Here is a 16,928-nt window from a genome sequence, read left to right as displayed (position 1 = left end):
TCCTCTCCTTTTTCAAAATAAATCTAGGTAAGAGGCAACAGGAGGATGAGGACCGGAAGTGTGAAAATTGATGTCACCCTTATATCTTGGTGAGCTGTCACCAAGAAGTCCCTGGTGACCTATACACAGACCCTACACGAGAGCCCAAGTGGCCTCTCAAACCTTTGGTTCCACAATTTGCCACTTTTTGGTGCACATGCTTTTCCTCTACCCGGAATATTTCTGTCCTTCTCCCCACGTCTTTCACTGCCAAAGTGTTATTCAAGGGCTTTAAAAATTCATCTCTAATTCTGTTCCTTCTCCTCTACCTTTCTAGATTTCTATCATCAGCTAACATCCTTTTCTCCTTCTCTGTAGTTCTTTGGTGAAATATGCAAGTATCATTTACTCTAGGAAAGTCCACCTCGAGAAATCTAGTTTTAAATCCTCGTCTTCAAAAGTTATCTGTGATTATTTTCTACCTGAAGTTTCTTTTTCAGAGGACTAGTCTATTTCTTCTCCCTGCCATATTTGGCCACATTATAGCATTAAAGTGTGTGTGTGTGTGTGTGTGTGTGTGTGTGATGTCAGAGTACTGTTGCTAGATTATACGGTAGATGCAGGTGAAATTATTAATCAACATGAGGCAGAGGCTTTCTTTAGGGCAAAATCAGAGGCATTTTTATAATTCAAAACAATTTTTTTTTAATTTCTGTTAAATTTTAGAGAGGCTCCAGCCCCAACTAGGGGCTTGAATTCACAACCCTGAGATCAAGAGTCGCGTGCTCTACCAGCTGAGCCAGCCAGCAGTCCCTATTCCAAATATTTATAATGATATTCCTAGTAGGAAGTGAGTATCCAGATTTTTTGTTGTCGCTGTTTTAAAAAGAACTTGAGCAAAAAAAGAAAAGAGAAAAAGCTAGGTTAAACTATATCTTCTATGTGGTGGGACTTTGATTTCCATCATCTGAGTGTAAGGAAATATAAAACACACACACACACACACACACACACGTACTTGCATATGTGTAGGTGCTTAAGGTAGGTACAAGACAGAATGTTGAAACAGGAACATTTAAGGGTGCCTGAGATTTCTCCTAATTTTGGTAGCAGGTCAGAAGGCTACTTCATGAAGAATACTTTTTTCAGGACAAATTTTAACCTTAAAAAAATTAATGATGTATATTTGCTTTTACATTGCATGTACAATTCATTGCTGAAATTTCTTTCTTAGTTTTTTCACTACAAAACAGTCAACGCCAAAACAGACCTGGCAAATGATTTTAAATTGAAAGAAACAAAACATAAAAGTGAAAGAAACTAAAATTCACAGAAGCCGAAAAAAAATTCTATATTTCATTATTTCAATTGATTTAAAAACATGTAAGCACTTTGATAGATTCATTTTATATAGGATTTACTGGTTTTCAAAGTATATAATACAACAAAAAAAAGTGAACCTAGCTTCTTTTTTCTTGTTCATTGAAGCTATCACATCTCATCTATCAGACCTCTAAGTAGAATTTTAAAAGTGGGGTACTCTCTCACGCCCAAGGACTATGTAATTAGCATATGAATGTGTAACGGATTGTTTGAAGTAACAATTAAGGGAACAATACATAAAGGAATTGAAGAGAGCTACCAACACCTGGGAATCCTGTATTGAATAAAGCTTTCTTAATGTAAGTAATTAAAAACCAAGGACAAATGCTCATTGTGTAGTGATAAAGCCCTACAAGGAAAGCTGAAATCTGCTGATATTTTGCTGTCATCTTTTAAACTGAATCATTAAAACAAGAGCTTACTGTTTTATTTATTTCAATGGATTACTTGTTAAATGTAGGTTTTGATCTTCTGAAATCTTCAAAATGCATTTATAGGACAAAAATGTCTTACTTTTAAAAAAATATTTATATTTAAAACATGTAATAAATGACAATACATATTTTCCTTCTGGCCAGAGCAAAATTTCAGAGGAAGATTTCAACTAACAGCCAGTTCAAAAAATGTGTAATCAATTCTCTATAATTTATTTGTTCAAATAATTTCTTCTGGTTAAATTCTAGGCCACTTCACGGTTTTGTTTTACTTTGCTTCTCTGGAAAGCATACATGCTATAAGGGTTCTTCCTCAGTCAAAGCACCTTAAGAGAGTAACCAATAGGTCAAGGTTGTTAGGGATCCTTGATATTGGGGAAGGCTCTGTGAAGTAGGAGGCAGGAGCAATGCCTTATTGCTTCCGTTTTGCCACTTACTACCTGTGCAAACCATTTACATTTTGGCTGCATAAATTACCTTATCTTTAGGAATTATTTTTTTGTAGGTCGTTAAAGTCTCAGTCAAATGACCTTTTGAGGCCCGTTCTAACATCCAGTTGTATATTATTTCTTGATCATGAAGAAACACTTGCTCCCAGAATTTAACCTTCAGTGATCACCATTTTATGTGACAACTGTATTTGAAAAATAAATTACAAACCTAATATTACTTTTTAAGTAGAAAAACAAACATAGGCTTGAATATTCATAGTATTATTCATAATAGCCAAAAAGAAGAAACAACCCAAGTATCCATCAGTTGATGAATGGATAAATAAAATGTGGTATACCCATTTTCAAAACAAGCAAGGGAGACTTTATTCAGGGGTGTTGGAATGAGGAGAGAAGCCAGAACTGAGTCAGAATTCAACTTTGATGAAGTAGAGGGGTAAGTTTTTTTACGGCTGATGTTGAGGCCCACTGGAACAGTGATGCGTGATATTAGTAGGAGGTCATAGGCCATTTGTTTCCTAATTGACTTTATCCAAAGGAAAAATAAACTCATATTTTCATTACAGGAAGTAGTTTTTGCAACTTGGAGCAAGGCACCCCACCAAAATTAAGCTCCTACCCTTTCAGAGAAACTTGGGAGATAAGGGTCCTATGACCCTTCAAAGAGATGGTTCCCATGTCCTTGAGTAGTACATTCCTGGCTATAAAACTGGCATGTGGCTATTAAAAAAAGATTTACATCTCAAAGGGGCAGAGAAGCAATTTACAATTACAAGTTTGCTAAACTAAATGCTCTGAGAAAAGGGGGACCAGGAGCCTAGAGTCAGGAAGAAGCCTGTCCAAAGTTTAATCAAGCTGAAGAAAACTTTAAGACCATCTTGATTACCATACGGTGATGTACTACTATTAGGCAATCAGAAAGAATGAAGTACTGATATATACTACAACATGGACGAACCTTGGAAACAGTAATTGTGCTAAATTTAGGAAGCCGGTCACAAAACGCTATATCATGTGATCCTGTTTATATGAAATGTCTAGAATATCCAAATCTATAGAAACAAAGTGGATAGAGTAGATAGTGGTTGCCTAGACCGGTGGGATATGGGAGTAGCATGGAGGTGGCTTGGGGCAGCCAAAGGTTCTGGAGTTTCTTATGGGGGTGATGAAGATGTTCTAAAATTGTGGTGATGATTGCATAAGTCTGTGAATATACTGAAAACCATTAAATTGTACACTCTAATGAATAAGTTGTGTGATGTGTAAATTATATTTCAATAAAGCTGTTATAAAAAATAAATGTGCTGTAATGTGCTATACAGACAACAGAATATTTACCTGTATTTATGAACAATCAAAGTTTTACAACAAAAGAAAATCCTTATATCTTAAAAGTAAGTTTTTTTAGTTTTGAGTGCTCTATAGATTCAGAATATGCATTTCTGATAGCAGATCTGCTTTTTAGTTTTTATGAAATAGTTTACCAGTTATTTATTATCATGCTGTACTAATCAGATGGTATATAACATGGATGAGAGGAAAGTAATTACTGCCGTGTCCTTAGATATTTGCATTCCTGAAATTGAGAATTGTCAGTAAAGAAAAAAACAACTGTGCAGCAAGAATAAGAAGAAATAGAGTTTCTTTTCTCAAATGATGAGAAGAAATAGTTTCTTTTCTCAAATGATGAGAAATGATGAGAATATCTTTAAATATAGGTGTGATATGAGCTAGTATAAAATCCTTGTATTCAGGGGCGCCTGGGTGGCACAGCGGTTAAGCGTCTGCCTTTGGCTCAGGGCGTGATCCCGGCATTATGGGATCGAGCCCCACGTCAGGCTCTTCCCCTATGAGCCTGCTTCTTCCTCTCCCACTCCCCCTGCTTGTGTTCCCTCTCTCACTGGCTGTCTCTATCTCTGTCGAATAAATAAATAAATAAATAAGATCTTTAAAAAAAAATCCTTGTATTCAAATGAAAGCTATATTGACAGAAACTCCATTTATGAATAAGTAATGTCCCACATGTTTATTCGTAAACTAGCTATTCTGCAGCCTTCTCTACAGAATGTTTTGTCAATAGTGACCAGGTTTTAAACCTAGCTCCCAAAGATTTATTTTGCCCACACTGTGGATGAATGGGGTGCTAATGTTAGTACAGCCTGGGATTAACAGGCAATGGCACAGAAAGGAGGATGAATTATTACACCCCAATTTCTTGAGTGCAGGTGTGGCTCTTGGCAAAATTTTGAATTATGCAGAGTGAGACTTTGGCTTCCATCCATTTTCCTTTCTATCTCCCTTGCCCCATGTTCTTGATCTAGAATCACTCTCCTGAGGTCATAAGGCATCCACTTTTATGATGCCTAAACTTTCCACTGTATTACCTCACTCAGGCATCAAGGTTCCTCTAAGAGACAAAGTCGACTACACTGTCGTTACATAGCCTTTCTCCCAGCCAACATTTACACATTTAAATTCTCATTTCCTCAAAGTGACTAGTTTCATTTTTTGGCAAAAGGAAACAGATTTTGAAAACATAACCTCTGGGTATCCTAGACGCATTGATGGATCAGACTTGATTTGCAAACATAAAGTATCTCTAATCAACAGGATCTCAGATATTTGACTTAGGGGGTGTTGTGAGAAGAACTTAGAGATAGGACAAATTATTCTTTCTGACCCATCTTTCTTTGGGATGAACCCCTCTAGGCTGCTCCTGCTTTAACCAGAATATTTGCTTTTTCCCTACCTGAACTTCAGCATTTTTTAAATGTGCCCCCTAAAATGTATACTAACTATGAGAACAAGAACAACAGAGACTATAATGATGGTGGTTGGCACTGAGAGGAGTCATCGGGAAGGTGACGTGGGAAGGAGTATTGAGGACTATCTGTGGTATGAATGATTTGGGCATCTGAAATATTTTTAATTTGGACACATATGTTTTTCTACACATTGATCAATTGATTTTTCTTGGTTGTAGATTGGGCTTATGGATACTACAGACAACAAAGAAAACTTGTTGAAGAGATTGGCTGGTCCTATACAGGTAAACCTTTCATTATGTAATGAGATTCAACAGAAAATTTTATTGGTTTTATATCTATTTTTATATGTAAAAGAAAACTTTGTAATTCAACACATCATTTTTACTTAGCTTCATGGATATTCAGTTAGATTGATTAATAAAAATATATTATAGGCAAAATGATTTCTAGTAGACCTTCCATTAGCAAATTTGGTAGTGTAGAGAATACGGGTATCAGACAGAGCTGGATTTGAAGCCCAAGTCAAAACTGGCTATACCTCCTTGGGAAATATACATAACCTACCTGAGGCTCAGTTTTTTTTCATCTGTGAAATGGAGGGTTGTTCAGAGCATTAAATGAGATCAATGAAGTGGACACAGTGCCTTCTATAAGTACGAAGCTCTCAATAAATGTTACTTGCCATTGCTATTATGATCACATTAGTGATTGTGTTCATTCATTTAACAAATATTGATGAGATTTTTGCTCTTAGCAGGGCTTCCTTCTAAATTATTTTGCTGAATTAATTGGAATCAGGGTCCAAAATTATTTTTGTATGATTGCCAGACTTGGTTTAGAGCATCACGAATCTCTGAAGTTGGCCCAAAGTGGCTACAATCAGGGGTTATGATCAGAAACACTAGAGGAGGCGAGAAGCTGGAGGCCTGGCGAGAAGAGGCTGAGGCAAATCTGCATGGCCCCATGACAGGCCTGGTGACCGTCTGAAACAGAGTTGGGTGTTCATTAGAAGTAAGATTGGGCTGATAAGACGTGACCAGATTACAAGGGCTTTAACGTGAGCCTAGCCAACTTGGACTTTATTTTACACAGGAAGGGCAGCAACAAAATGGATTTAGTAGATAGGCATGCATTTCTTTTCTTTTTTTTTTTTTTATTCTCGCTTTTAAAGTAGTAAATATTGGGGCACCTCGGTGGCTTAGTCAGTTCAGTGTCCAACTCTTGATTTCTGCTTGGGTCTTGATCTCAGGGTTGTGAGTTCAAGCCCCACGCTGGGCACAGAGCCTACTTTAAAAAAAAGTAGTAAATATTCACTGTGAAAAATTTAGAAAATACATTAAATCACAAAAAAGAATATAAAAAACACTTCACTCCAGGGATATTCACTTAAAGAAAAAAGGTATATTCCTTTCAGGCCAGTTTTTATTATATTATTTTTGTATATTTTATACATGGAATTATGCATCCAGCTTACTCTAGAAATTATTTTGAACATTTCCTCATTTCAGTGACGATTCCTGATGATCATGGTACTTAAGGTATGCCTACTATTCCATCGAATTAAAGTCTTATTTTGACCACCTGTATTTTTGGGTCTTTAAGCTACTATAAACAATGACAAATGGATGAACAGAGATGTACGTTTGTATTTTGCATGCATATTATTTTTATTTTTATTGTTTCTTTATTAGAGAATCCTTCATAGGCAGTTTCTAAGCAGAAAAAAAAAATAAATGCTTCCAGCATTCTTGATACTACGGTTTAATCGCATTCCAGAGAGATCACACTATTTATAGTATAAGTCAGTGACTACCCCACTGAATACTAGCCAGGATTTAATGATTGTCATTTTGAAAATCTTAACTAATTTTATAGGTTAAAAAAATGACACTTTGTTTTAATTTGTTCTGTTTGATTACCACTGAAATGGCAAATTTTAATACTTTTATATGTAATATAAATAATATTTATAATAAAATATAACAACAGTAACATATGTTATATATATAAACCATGTAACTTTATATCTGACAACTATAACCCATTTTGTATTTCTTTTTATCCAAAACAGAAATTCTAGTACTTTATAAAAGTTACAGCTAATTTTTGCCCCCCTAGGAACTATAAGAATCATATTAGTTAAGACTATGAATGCTTGGGGTTGATTCCTAACCGTAGAAGATGGCATCACAATGGTCAGCACAGTGGTTCTCCTTGAAATTATTTGCTGTGGTCACCATCTGGGCATTATCTATGCATCTTCTATTCTCCCCAAACCTAGAATTAGAAAATGGAGGACCAATAGCCTAGAGAGAGAGGGGGTTAGAGTTCTCACCACCCCAAGCAAGGGCCTACGTATGGAGTGGTAGTGTGTGCACTTTACAGCAGTCCTGTCTCCTTGGGCAGCTGGGTGGGCCTCATCAGGTCAAGAGAAGAGAGCAGTTTTACCAGTGGGTCTAGGCACATGCTATTGAGTATATCCTGTTATCTTAGGAGGAGGCCACAGAGCTCTTGCTTTGAAGGGCTAATTGTGTATAGACATGGTGCTTACAGAGTGGCCAGGATTTCATGGATGGGTCTGTGCATTAAACAATGCACAATTCTTTGCTTTATAATCAAGTTCATCATCCTGCTCATAACTTGAGGCCTATTGGCTTTAGCTCCTTTAGGGGACAGTCTAGGGAATCAAAGGAGTAGACTCATTAAAAAATGTCATTTGGTGGGGGAGAGAGATGGTAGATCTCAAGAGGGGATATTCCAGAATTGAGAATTTTGAAGAATGAATTGCTCTGCTTATATTGGTGCTTCTCATTGGGTTGGAACATTATCTGTCCCTAGAATATTTAAGGATCCTAGGAAGAGACTAGAAAGCATTTCAGATGAGGACATTTTACAACTGCTTAGCTCAAAGTGAGTATGGATGAAATTATTTTGTCTGAACTCTTAAGATGTCAAAGAGAAAACAGATGAAAGCCGTTATCCAAATGAACACATCTCTTCCAAGCAGATCACACGAAAGCCGAGACATTGAAAATGTGGATTCTTTGCCATAAATTTATTGTCTTTTAATTTTTAATACAAGTAGTTAAAGCTTGGTAGTATTTTCCCTTTCTATACCTATTATTCCACCTAGAAAATGAAAAACCATATAACTGTATAAAATTTCAGGATAAATTAGTTTTAAGATTTTTTTTTTTATTTAATTTTTTGAAGATTTTATTTTTTTACTTGAGAGAGAGAGAGAGCACACACAAGCAGGGGGGAGGGGTTGGGGGAGAGGGAGAAGCAGGCTCCCCGATGAGCAGGGAGCCCGATGCTGGGCTCAGTCCCAGGACCCCGGGATCATGACCTGAGCCGAAGGCAGACGCTTAACCCACTGAGCCACCCAGGCGCCCTAGTTTTAAGATTCTTAAATTTAAGTAATTTTATGAGTGGCCCAAGTAAGTTTGTTTTGACCACATCTTAGTCTGAATTTTGTTCATAACAGCTTATCTTGTTGAGCTCTGTGTTTCTGTTCCTTCCAGTATTGTTCTCACTTAAATTTGTCAGATTAGCTGCAATCTCAGAAGGAAGGACTTGCCCTTGAATGTTTGTACCTATAGAATTCTATTAATAACAATTACTAAGAAAATCATAACATCTGTCTGTAAGAGAGCTCAGGGCTTTACTATAAGCCACTTATACAGCAAATAGCAAATGTTATTGAAATGGAATCATTACAGCTGAGGTTGTTTGTGAAGGATTGTATAATTCTGTGAAGAAAACAATGCTGATCCTTGCTGGCTATTGGAGGGGTGGAGAAACAGGGTGGAAGGGGAGGAGGTATTACTCGTTCAGTTGTGTTTTTTCTATATAGGTTAAAAACAACTTTTCTATTTGGGATGTATGCTGTAATTATGCTGGGAAATGACAGGGTTGGTAAATACAGCCGACAATCCCATTTTTAAAGTTATTATAGGAAGGTGAGCAAGGTTTGTTTGTCACGCTGCTATAAAAGAGTGAATTATAAATCTGGGAATGTCAGCACTAAAATCTAGTTCTTTCCGTAGTAACTGCATTTAATTTAAGGATTTCAGAAAATGAATTTCCTTCTTCCTATTAACCTTAAATTTTCTATGACAATGCCTAAAAAAAAAAAGACAGTTCAGTGAAAAAAAATGAGTCATTTGGTTTTTCTTTTTCTTTTTTCTTTTTATTTTTTTTGAGATCATGAACATATAGCCCATAATTATATGAGATGTTAAAATTTTTCTTCTGTTTGTGAAAAAACTGATGGTGGCCGGGGTATGGGCAAAATGGGGGAAGGGGAGTGGGAGATACAGGCCTCCAGGTATGGATGAATAAGCCACAGGGTTAAAAGGTACGACCTAGGAGATATAGTCAGTGGTTTGTAATAGCGTTGTATGGTGACGGATGGTAGCTACACTTGAGGTGAGCATAGTGTAATGTACACAGTTGTCAAATCACCGCGTCGTACATCTGAAACGAAGGGAATATTGTCTGTCAGCCATCCTCAAAGACAACACATTCGCCTTCTGTTTGTGTTGTTAGAGCTTTGTAACATCAAGCAATAACATCAGCAGAAGTGGATGGACTCTTACTGTTTCATCCTGGAAGTAGTCACTATTGAAATACAGTATTTCCTGGACTTTAAAAAATATTCCGTTGTTTCCTTTCCATCATACTTCAAAGCAACTTGAGGTTGAAAATTTTATATTGGTGTATCTCAAGGGTTCTTAAACCTAGATACCTTTAAAGCTTTAGCTGAAGAGTTGCATTGGATAAAAGTAAGAAAGGACACACAAGAGTCACTATTAGACACTGGGTTGAATATATCAAAGTGAAAGAGGCTTTAAATACTGAATTTATTCTCTTTCCTTAAATAGAATATTCTGTCTAAATAGTATTTCCATTCTAAGAAATATATAGACTAGAAGACACTACTTATGGAAAAGAAAAGAGCCATAATATAAGGTGGTGTATAATGTGGTTAGATGTTTGGCATTTATTTTTGGATATAGTTAGGTTTAGTGTTTTACTTCTCTCAACCTAGAAGAAAGTAGGCCAAATGTAACAAAGGAGAATTTGAATCCGTGTCTGGTAATGACTGATTTTTGGCTTGTCCGGGCCTTTCTTTACTTCTAGAATCTGAAATATCTTTTTAACATATTATATTTTCTTCTTTGATTCATCACTCCTTATATTAAACAGACTGTTCATGCCTCGTTTCCAACTTAGAAATGAAAAAGCAAGTTCCAGAACTCTATGCATAGCATTGTATCACTTCTGTAAAAAATTATGTATTTATACAAACATAGAGGAAAGGACTGGAAAGAGACACACCAACCTGTTTGGTACTGGTGACCCCTGAGGAATGAGACTATGGAAGGCCCCTGGAGCGAAGAGACTTTCACATCCTATTGTATAATGTTTGGATTGTGCTAATATTTTGTACAAGCTGGTCGAAACCAATGTTTTCAACGTACTTAGATTAGTTTTACGAAGAAGGGCAGGGTAGCTGGACAAGAACCACAGTGCTATGTTTTCAGCAGTCAGAATGTAGGGTCTCTGCTTGGCTGAGTGAAGGTGAGGGGGTGTCACAGACCTCCAGCCAGAGCATGGAATGCACTTGGCAGCAGGCTTTCTGGACACCACTAACGTGAAGACAGATCAGGCGGCCCCACTGCTGTGTAGTTCAGTCTTCTTACCAGTAGAAAGTTTTTACCAGTAGAAAGTGCTACGACACGTAGCACTTTATGTCTTGTGCGTAGATCAAATGCATGTTTCACATTGTCAGAGGAAATCTCTCTGAGCAAGTATACTACAAATCCAAGTGGTCCTGTTTTGACAGTGTCTTAACTTGAGCCTAAACAGATTAAACAAGTCTGGGTGTATCTGATAATCTCACAAGAGGATTTAGGAGTTGATTGGCTTGACTGCATATTATAGACAGGTATTTCCTATCATCTGCATGATTTTAAAAGTTTAACGAAGATTGATATTCCGGGCAAACTTTACCTCTGCCAAATGGGGTTAAGTAGAGCATGCCTCACTGCAAAACCTCGAGAGTTCAGTTAAATGATCTAAAATTCAGAACTTATTTATATGCAACTCTCACTTAGCATAGAATTGGGGGGAAAAAAAGACTTGGCTACAGAATAGCATCACAAATAATCGTGGCTAAATTTATCTAATAGTAAAACTGTGTGCTAATGAGTATTCCCCAGCGAGTAAAGTTGAAATTGCATAGATTCTCTGGTGCAGATCTAACCAGCCCTGCTGACTGCGTCTAGTAGTCTTGAACGGATTGGACATCGTCTAGCAGCTCAGGATGAGAAAATCTGGCTGTTTCTCCTTCTGTCTGTGCTCAGACTTCCGGGTGTGCGTCTGGATGTATGGTTCGCCTTCTCTTTTCTGGGCTTCTTTTACCTCACTCTCTTTTCTGGGCTACTCTGGTGTGCTGTAGTCCAGGAGATACATCTTTCAGCAAAAGAAAAGTAAAAGAGAGTATTACATGGTTACTAAACAAAAAAAACACAAAGAAACAAACAAACAAAAAACCAGGATTAGGCTATGGTTTATGTTGTCACACAAAGTTCATTTAAATATTTTCAACTTTCAGGCAAAATACCTTTGCAAGTATTTTAAGTTGACCTGTGTCACCCTCCTATTTTATGACTCAGTAAAGGCAAAGTGCAAGGCTTACTGAGTTTCTTATTTTTTTCTGTATGCTAATTGTGACTCTGTAAAGGGTTTTCAAAGATGAAAAATATGTAAGTGACTCATTTCTTATATGCAGAAAGATTTTTTATTAAATGAACTATATTTTTATGGCTGAAGCACAGAATTACAAAAATGACTTTGAAATATATTCAGATATGTTTAAGATTCATTGATTTTACTTCCTTTTTCCTTTGAATATATCTATAGGACTATCTCTTTATCCTGCTACCTATGAATACCAAGCTTCTATTTTAACCGTGAAGTGTGTTTAGTTCAAGTAAGAGACCCCTGGACGGGGCCAGAGCTGGCACTTTCCCGGCTGGAATGCAGAGAATCTTAGAAGTCGTCTGTGGCTTCTGACATGCCAGCCTGAGAACTGTTGTAGACTCCAAGGAGCTTCTTAACGACGGCAGAATATTGTAGGACAGTTTTAACAACTGCTCAGATTCATTCCTCAAACTGTATAAGCCTAGGATTCCATGGAAGGGGAAGGGAACTCGCAGCCCGTTTAGAGTTAGGGTTCAAAGCAGTGTCTGACAACCGAGGGAAGGTGAGCTGGATGGACGCTGGAACCTAAAGAGAGGCCATAGGGAGCCCCTGAGGGGCAATTACCGTTACTGGGGAAGAAACCTGGCACCGGATGCTGAGTGCGGAGCCATGTCAAGGCTGCTTTGCTGGGCCACTCCCCGCCCAGAGCCTCCCTTGCTCTTAAACGCCTACAGGCACTGGGCTGGAAACAGAGGCCAAGCGACTCCATTGCGGGGCTCCTTCTCAAAGAGCCTGAAATGAGAAGAGGAGGACCCTGGGGGTTCCAAGGCAGACACGTGGGGCCAACCCACAGAAGTGCAGGCATCCGGTCCAGTCAGGCAGCTGCCATGACCAGAATGGAGGCTGATGGTCTGGAGCAAGGAGGGGCAACCTTGGATTTAAAATCAGATTCTGATCCACATGGGCTAAGCTTTATTCCCTTAAGGGATGCTATTCAGCTCTCTAATGTAACAGAATAACTTTTTTTTTTTAAAGATTTTATTTATTTATTTGTCAGAGAGAAAGAGCAAGAGAGAGAGCACAAGCAGGGGGAATAGCAGCAGAGGGACAAGCAGGCTCCCTGCTGAGCAAAGAGCCTGAGGCGGGACTTGATTCCAGGACCCCAGGATCCTGACCAGAGCCAAAGGCAGACGCTTAACTGACTGAGCCACCCAAGTGTCCCAACAGAATAACTTTTGATGACGAATGGAGAAAGAGGAAACTGTACCCAGGCTGAGGACACCAAGCATGACTGGACTTCAGATACCTTTCTGATGAGTTTCCCCCAGTGATGAGCCCTATGAAGTGTCGAGATCTGGGCCATTATCTTAATGAGTATCTTTAGTGCCAATCTGGTATATATTCTCTCCCCAAATGAAAACCACTGCATTTATTTCTCATTATAAGAATAATATATGGTCATTTAAGAAAATATCATATATATGTAATTTATATATAAATGTACATTGACTTATACATAAATATTTAAAATACATGAATAAATGTAAATATATATTCCTAAACATAATATAAATATAATGTAAATATAACATATTTTTATAAATATAAATATTTTAATATATTTGTATAAATATATTAAACATACAAATACTTTAATTTAGATAAATATATATTTTAGATAGGTAGCTGGAATTTCATCCTTTAGAGATAACTGCTATTAATGTCTTCTGTTGGGAAAATATAAATAAACACAAAATCTCCCAACCCACAGTTGTTCTTTTTGAAGATAGTAGAGAAAGAAAACAGTTTTATTATTGAATAAGCATTAAACCAGAATGGGATACCCATTAAGACAGTCCACTAAGAGACTGCAGAAACAAAAAGGCATCTCGCCCCCTTATATGGCCAACGAGATACAACCCATTACATGGATGTTTTCAAGATCAACAATGACTATTCTTCAAGTAGAGACTGGGAGCAACTTTGGTCACACACAGTTCATCCTAATTTTACCTGGCTGTTGGAGGGGCTGCATGTGTTAGCTTATTGGCTTTCTCCGGAGGAAAAGCAAACCTCTTATCTTTATGAGAGGAGATAGCTTTGCAACTTGGAACAAAGCGCCAACCAAAATTAGACTCCTACCTTTCCACAGAAACTAGGAGATTGGGGTGTTATCTTCCTCGATGTTTATATTTCATCAAAGATTGGCTCCCCGGTCCTTGAGGAAGACATTCCTGGATCATAAAGCTGACAAAAGACCAGCAAGTTTTCAAAAGGATTTATATATATTTCAAGGAGAGGCTAAAACACTTCTTACAGTGATAGTTGTCTAAAGTAAATGCTCTAAGAAAAGGAGGGGGAGACGTCTCTTCCGGATATTCAACAAGGAGAATTGTCTCTAATTTTTAAAATCTATTTGTCCTTCTTAACTATCCTTTCTGACGTTGTACGGCCTCTCACATACGTAGTGCTCTGTGATCGGCTTTTATCTCAGTAATAGTTTGTGAATATCTTTCTAATATTGTAATAAGTCTACATAACTAAGGGTGGGGAGACAGAGCATGAGGCTCCGACTAGGACAAAGCTTTATTTTCTTCAGTGAATCTCATGCCTAAAGCAGACCTCACACGTAGGTCCCAATAAAAGGTAGTTTTTACCCAACTTCATTCAGTCTCCCTGGGACACAGAATTAATTTTCCCTGGGAGGAATTGTGACTAGTAATAACATAGTTTTAGGAAACCAACCCAAATCTTTCTTGCAACAGATAGGGATACACAAAAAATATTGTGGTGTGAGTTCAGAGAAAGTTCTCGTGTATGAGAAGCAACTATAAATCTTAACGAATTGGAAAGTAGGAAAGTCTGTACTTTGAAACCCTCTGCCCCCTGGAAATAGAAGCAACGAGCAGAGCCACCCAGAGTCCGCGTCAGAGCAAATCCACAAAACTGGCTTATGCCAGACGAGATGAGCTCTAAACTGGGAACGACTAATCTAGCTTTTTCACAAGTGCGGTTCCCGACCTCTCATAGTTCATGAGCAACCCTAGGAAGTGATTTTTTTTTATAGTTATCATATACTTTTTCATCAAGTTTGTTCTTGAAGATCAGTTACATTTATGGATATAGTGCCCTCCCATGTCCTCGAGAAGATTTTTAGGTTCAGTTAATAATCTGTGGTAGAATGTGAAGGAGTCAGTTTCTAATCACTTCCCTGGCTTGCCTCCGACCTGAATGTTACTATATATTCTTCAATAAAGGAAAATTTAGAGTTTTGAGATCATTTCATTTAATTATCTAAAACTGGGATTATAACGAGAGTCAGACACTGTGCCAGGCTCTGGGGATGCAGCAAAGAAGGAAAACAATCACAAGCGTGCCAACCACAAGGATTACAAAGGATGAGAAATGCCTAGTGGTAGACTGTGGTGACACGAGGTCTAGGGACTCCTACGTAGCTTAAGGGCTTGAGGGACAGCTGCCCAAAGAATGGTATTTTAAATTGAGATAAAGCTTAAGTGGGAGCTAAGCCAACACGGGTGAAAGATGATTCCAGGTAAAGGGGGGGGGGGCTTTGCTAAACTGTAGGTGAGTGAGAAATATGTAAAATTCTTCCTGCCTTTAGACAGAAAACTCATGTGGTGAGACAAAATTCTTAGAACTAATTCTGATTTAGCTGGTAGGCTTATCCTATCCAAAATTCTGGGTAATAAAATTTACACCATATTTTGATTGACAATGACTTAAATTTGTAGTTATTGACTTATTTGTATGAAGGGGTATTAGGCAGGATTTTACATCACCATTTTAGTTAATAAACCAAAGAAGAGGAACTAGTGAGAGAGACCAGAAGAGATGGGTATGAGGAAGGGGAGGTTTTTCAGGATCCAAGTGGGAGTTTCAAGCAGACCGGACTAATCAACATCATCACAAGGCACAGGGAGATGTCAGTGAGATAAAGATTATGGACCTGGCCATATTCTAAGGAAGCAGGTTTCAGTGGGGATTCTTTTGCTAGTGTGTCTGATGAAGGGCACACTCTGGGGCTGGACTGTCTAAATGCTTGGCTTCAAACCTAGACTCCATAGATTTTTCCCTTCTGTCAGTTTCCCCCTCCGTAAAAAGAAATAATAATAGTACCCACCTTAAAAGGTGCAGCAGGGATTAAATGAGTTAGTGTATACAAAACACTTAGAACAGTGCCTGGTACATATAAAGGGCTCAATGAAAGTACGAAAGTCAGACAAATCTTCTACAGTATTCAGAAACTTATTTTATACTAGGTTTATATCCATCACACTGTTCTCTTTCTGAAGTACAGTTGTGATGATATTACTCTGCTTTTGAAATCCCTTCCATTGCTCCCCATCACCTACAGAACAAAAAATGAACTCTTCAGTGTAGCTTATGGTGACTCTCATGATCTGGTTCCAGCCCACACATCCGTCCCCCATAATTTCCTTACCCTTTGCCTGTTGTTATGCCAGCTTTTTCAAAAGCAGGTCTCTCTGATTCTAATTGTTCTTTACTGTTTTGCCTGAATACCAAACCTCTGTAACCTCCTTCAGGAAGTGAAGCCTTCCTGATTCCTCCTGCCCCCCAGGGCAGTGCCTACCCCTCACTTTCCCGAACTATCCCTGTGCCCTCCTCTTGTGTACCTAACACAGGAACACGGGCAGTCAGTGTTTATGGCATGAATGAACAAAGCTGAGAAGACAGAGTTTGCATTTTGCAAGTGTAGTAACAGAGAAATGAAGTTACTTGCCCAGAATCACAAAGTGAGCAGAAGACTTGAAACTTGAACCTGGTTCTTGATTCCCAGTGCTCTTTCCTGAGAATCCCATGGGCACATCTCATTCCTTTGTTTCAGGGATATGGCTGATAACATAAGCATAACACTGTTAGATTTTTGAACTTTTGTGTAGATATAAAAAAATGTTGGTCCCGGGGCCATTGTGTTTGATATGGTCTCTTCTTGTTTTATGCATGTGTCTTTGCAAGGAATGTATGAAGAGCAGCCACTCCTGAAAAGTGGGTGCCTTTTATTTCTTCTCTTTGCTCTTCCATATCTTCTAGCTTGTCTACACCAAACACGTGTTTGTTTTATAATTGAGCTGGGGAAAAGAGAGGTTAAATGTCTATTCAAATCTATTTAAATTAATTTTTATTCTATGGGGACAAGTTGGTTTGCACTACAGGAAGTC

The 16,928-nt window shown here is 38.0% G+C and overlaps 1 protein-coding gene across 1 annotated transcript in view; it reads left to right on the top strand.

Annotated features, from left to right (window-relative positions):
• The first annotated feature begins 5,075 nt into the window (after positions 1-5,075).
• The window catches only part of PTPRZ1 (protein tyrosine phosphatase receptor type Z1), a 114,639-nt gene continuing 102,786 nt past the window's right edge, over positions 5,076-16,928 (top strand). Inside the window, exons 1-2 of the mRNA XM_040644548.1 lie at positions 5,076-5,109; positions 5,232-5,297. Of these exons, the coding sequence (XP_040500482.1) occupies positions 5,076-5,109; positions 5,232-5,297 (100 nt within the window). The remainder of the gene's footprint in view (positions 5,110-5,231; positions 5,298-16,928) is intronic.

The sequence above is a fragment of the Ursus maritimus genome, unplaced genomic scaffold (assembly GCF_017311325.1).
Source record: "Ursus maritimus isolate PB19 unplaced genomic scaffold, ASM1731132v1 scaffold_3, whole genome shotgun sequence".
Taxonomy (NCBI): Eukaryota; Metazoa; Chordata; class Mammalia; order Carnivora; family Ursidae; genus Ursus; species Ursus maritimus.
Note: the sequence above shows the minus strand (reverse complement) of the source record. Positions and strands in the feature narration are given on the sequence as shown.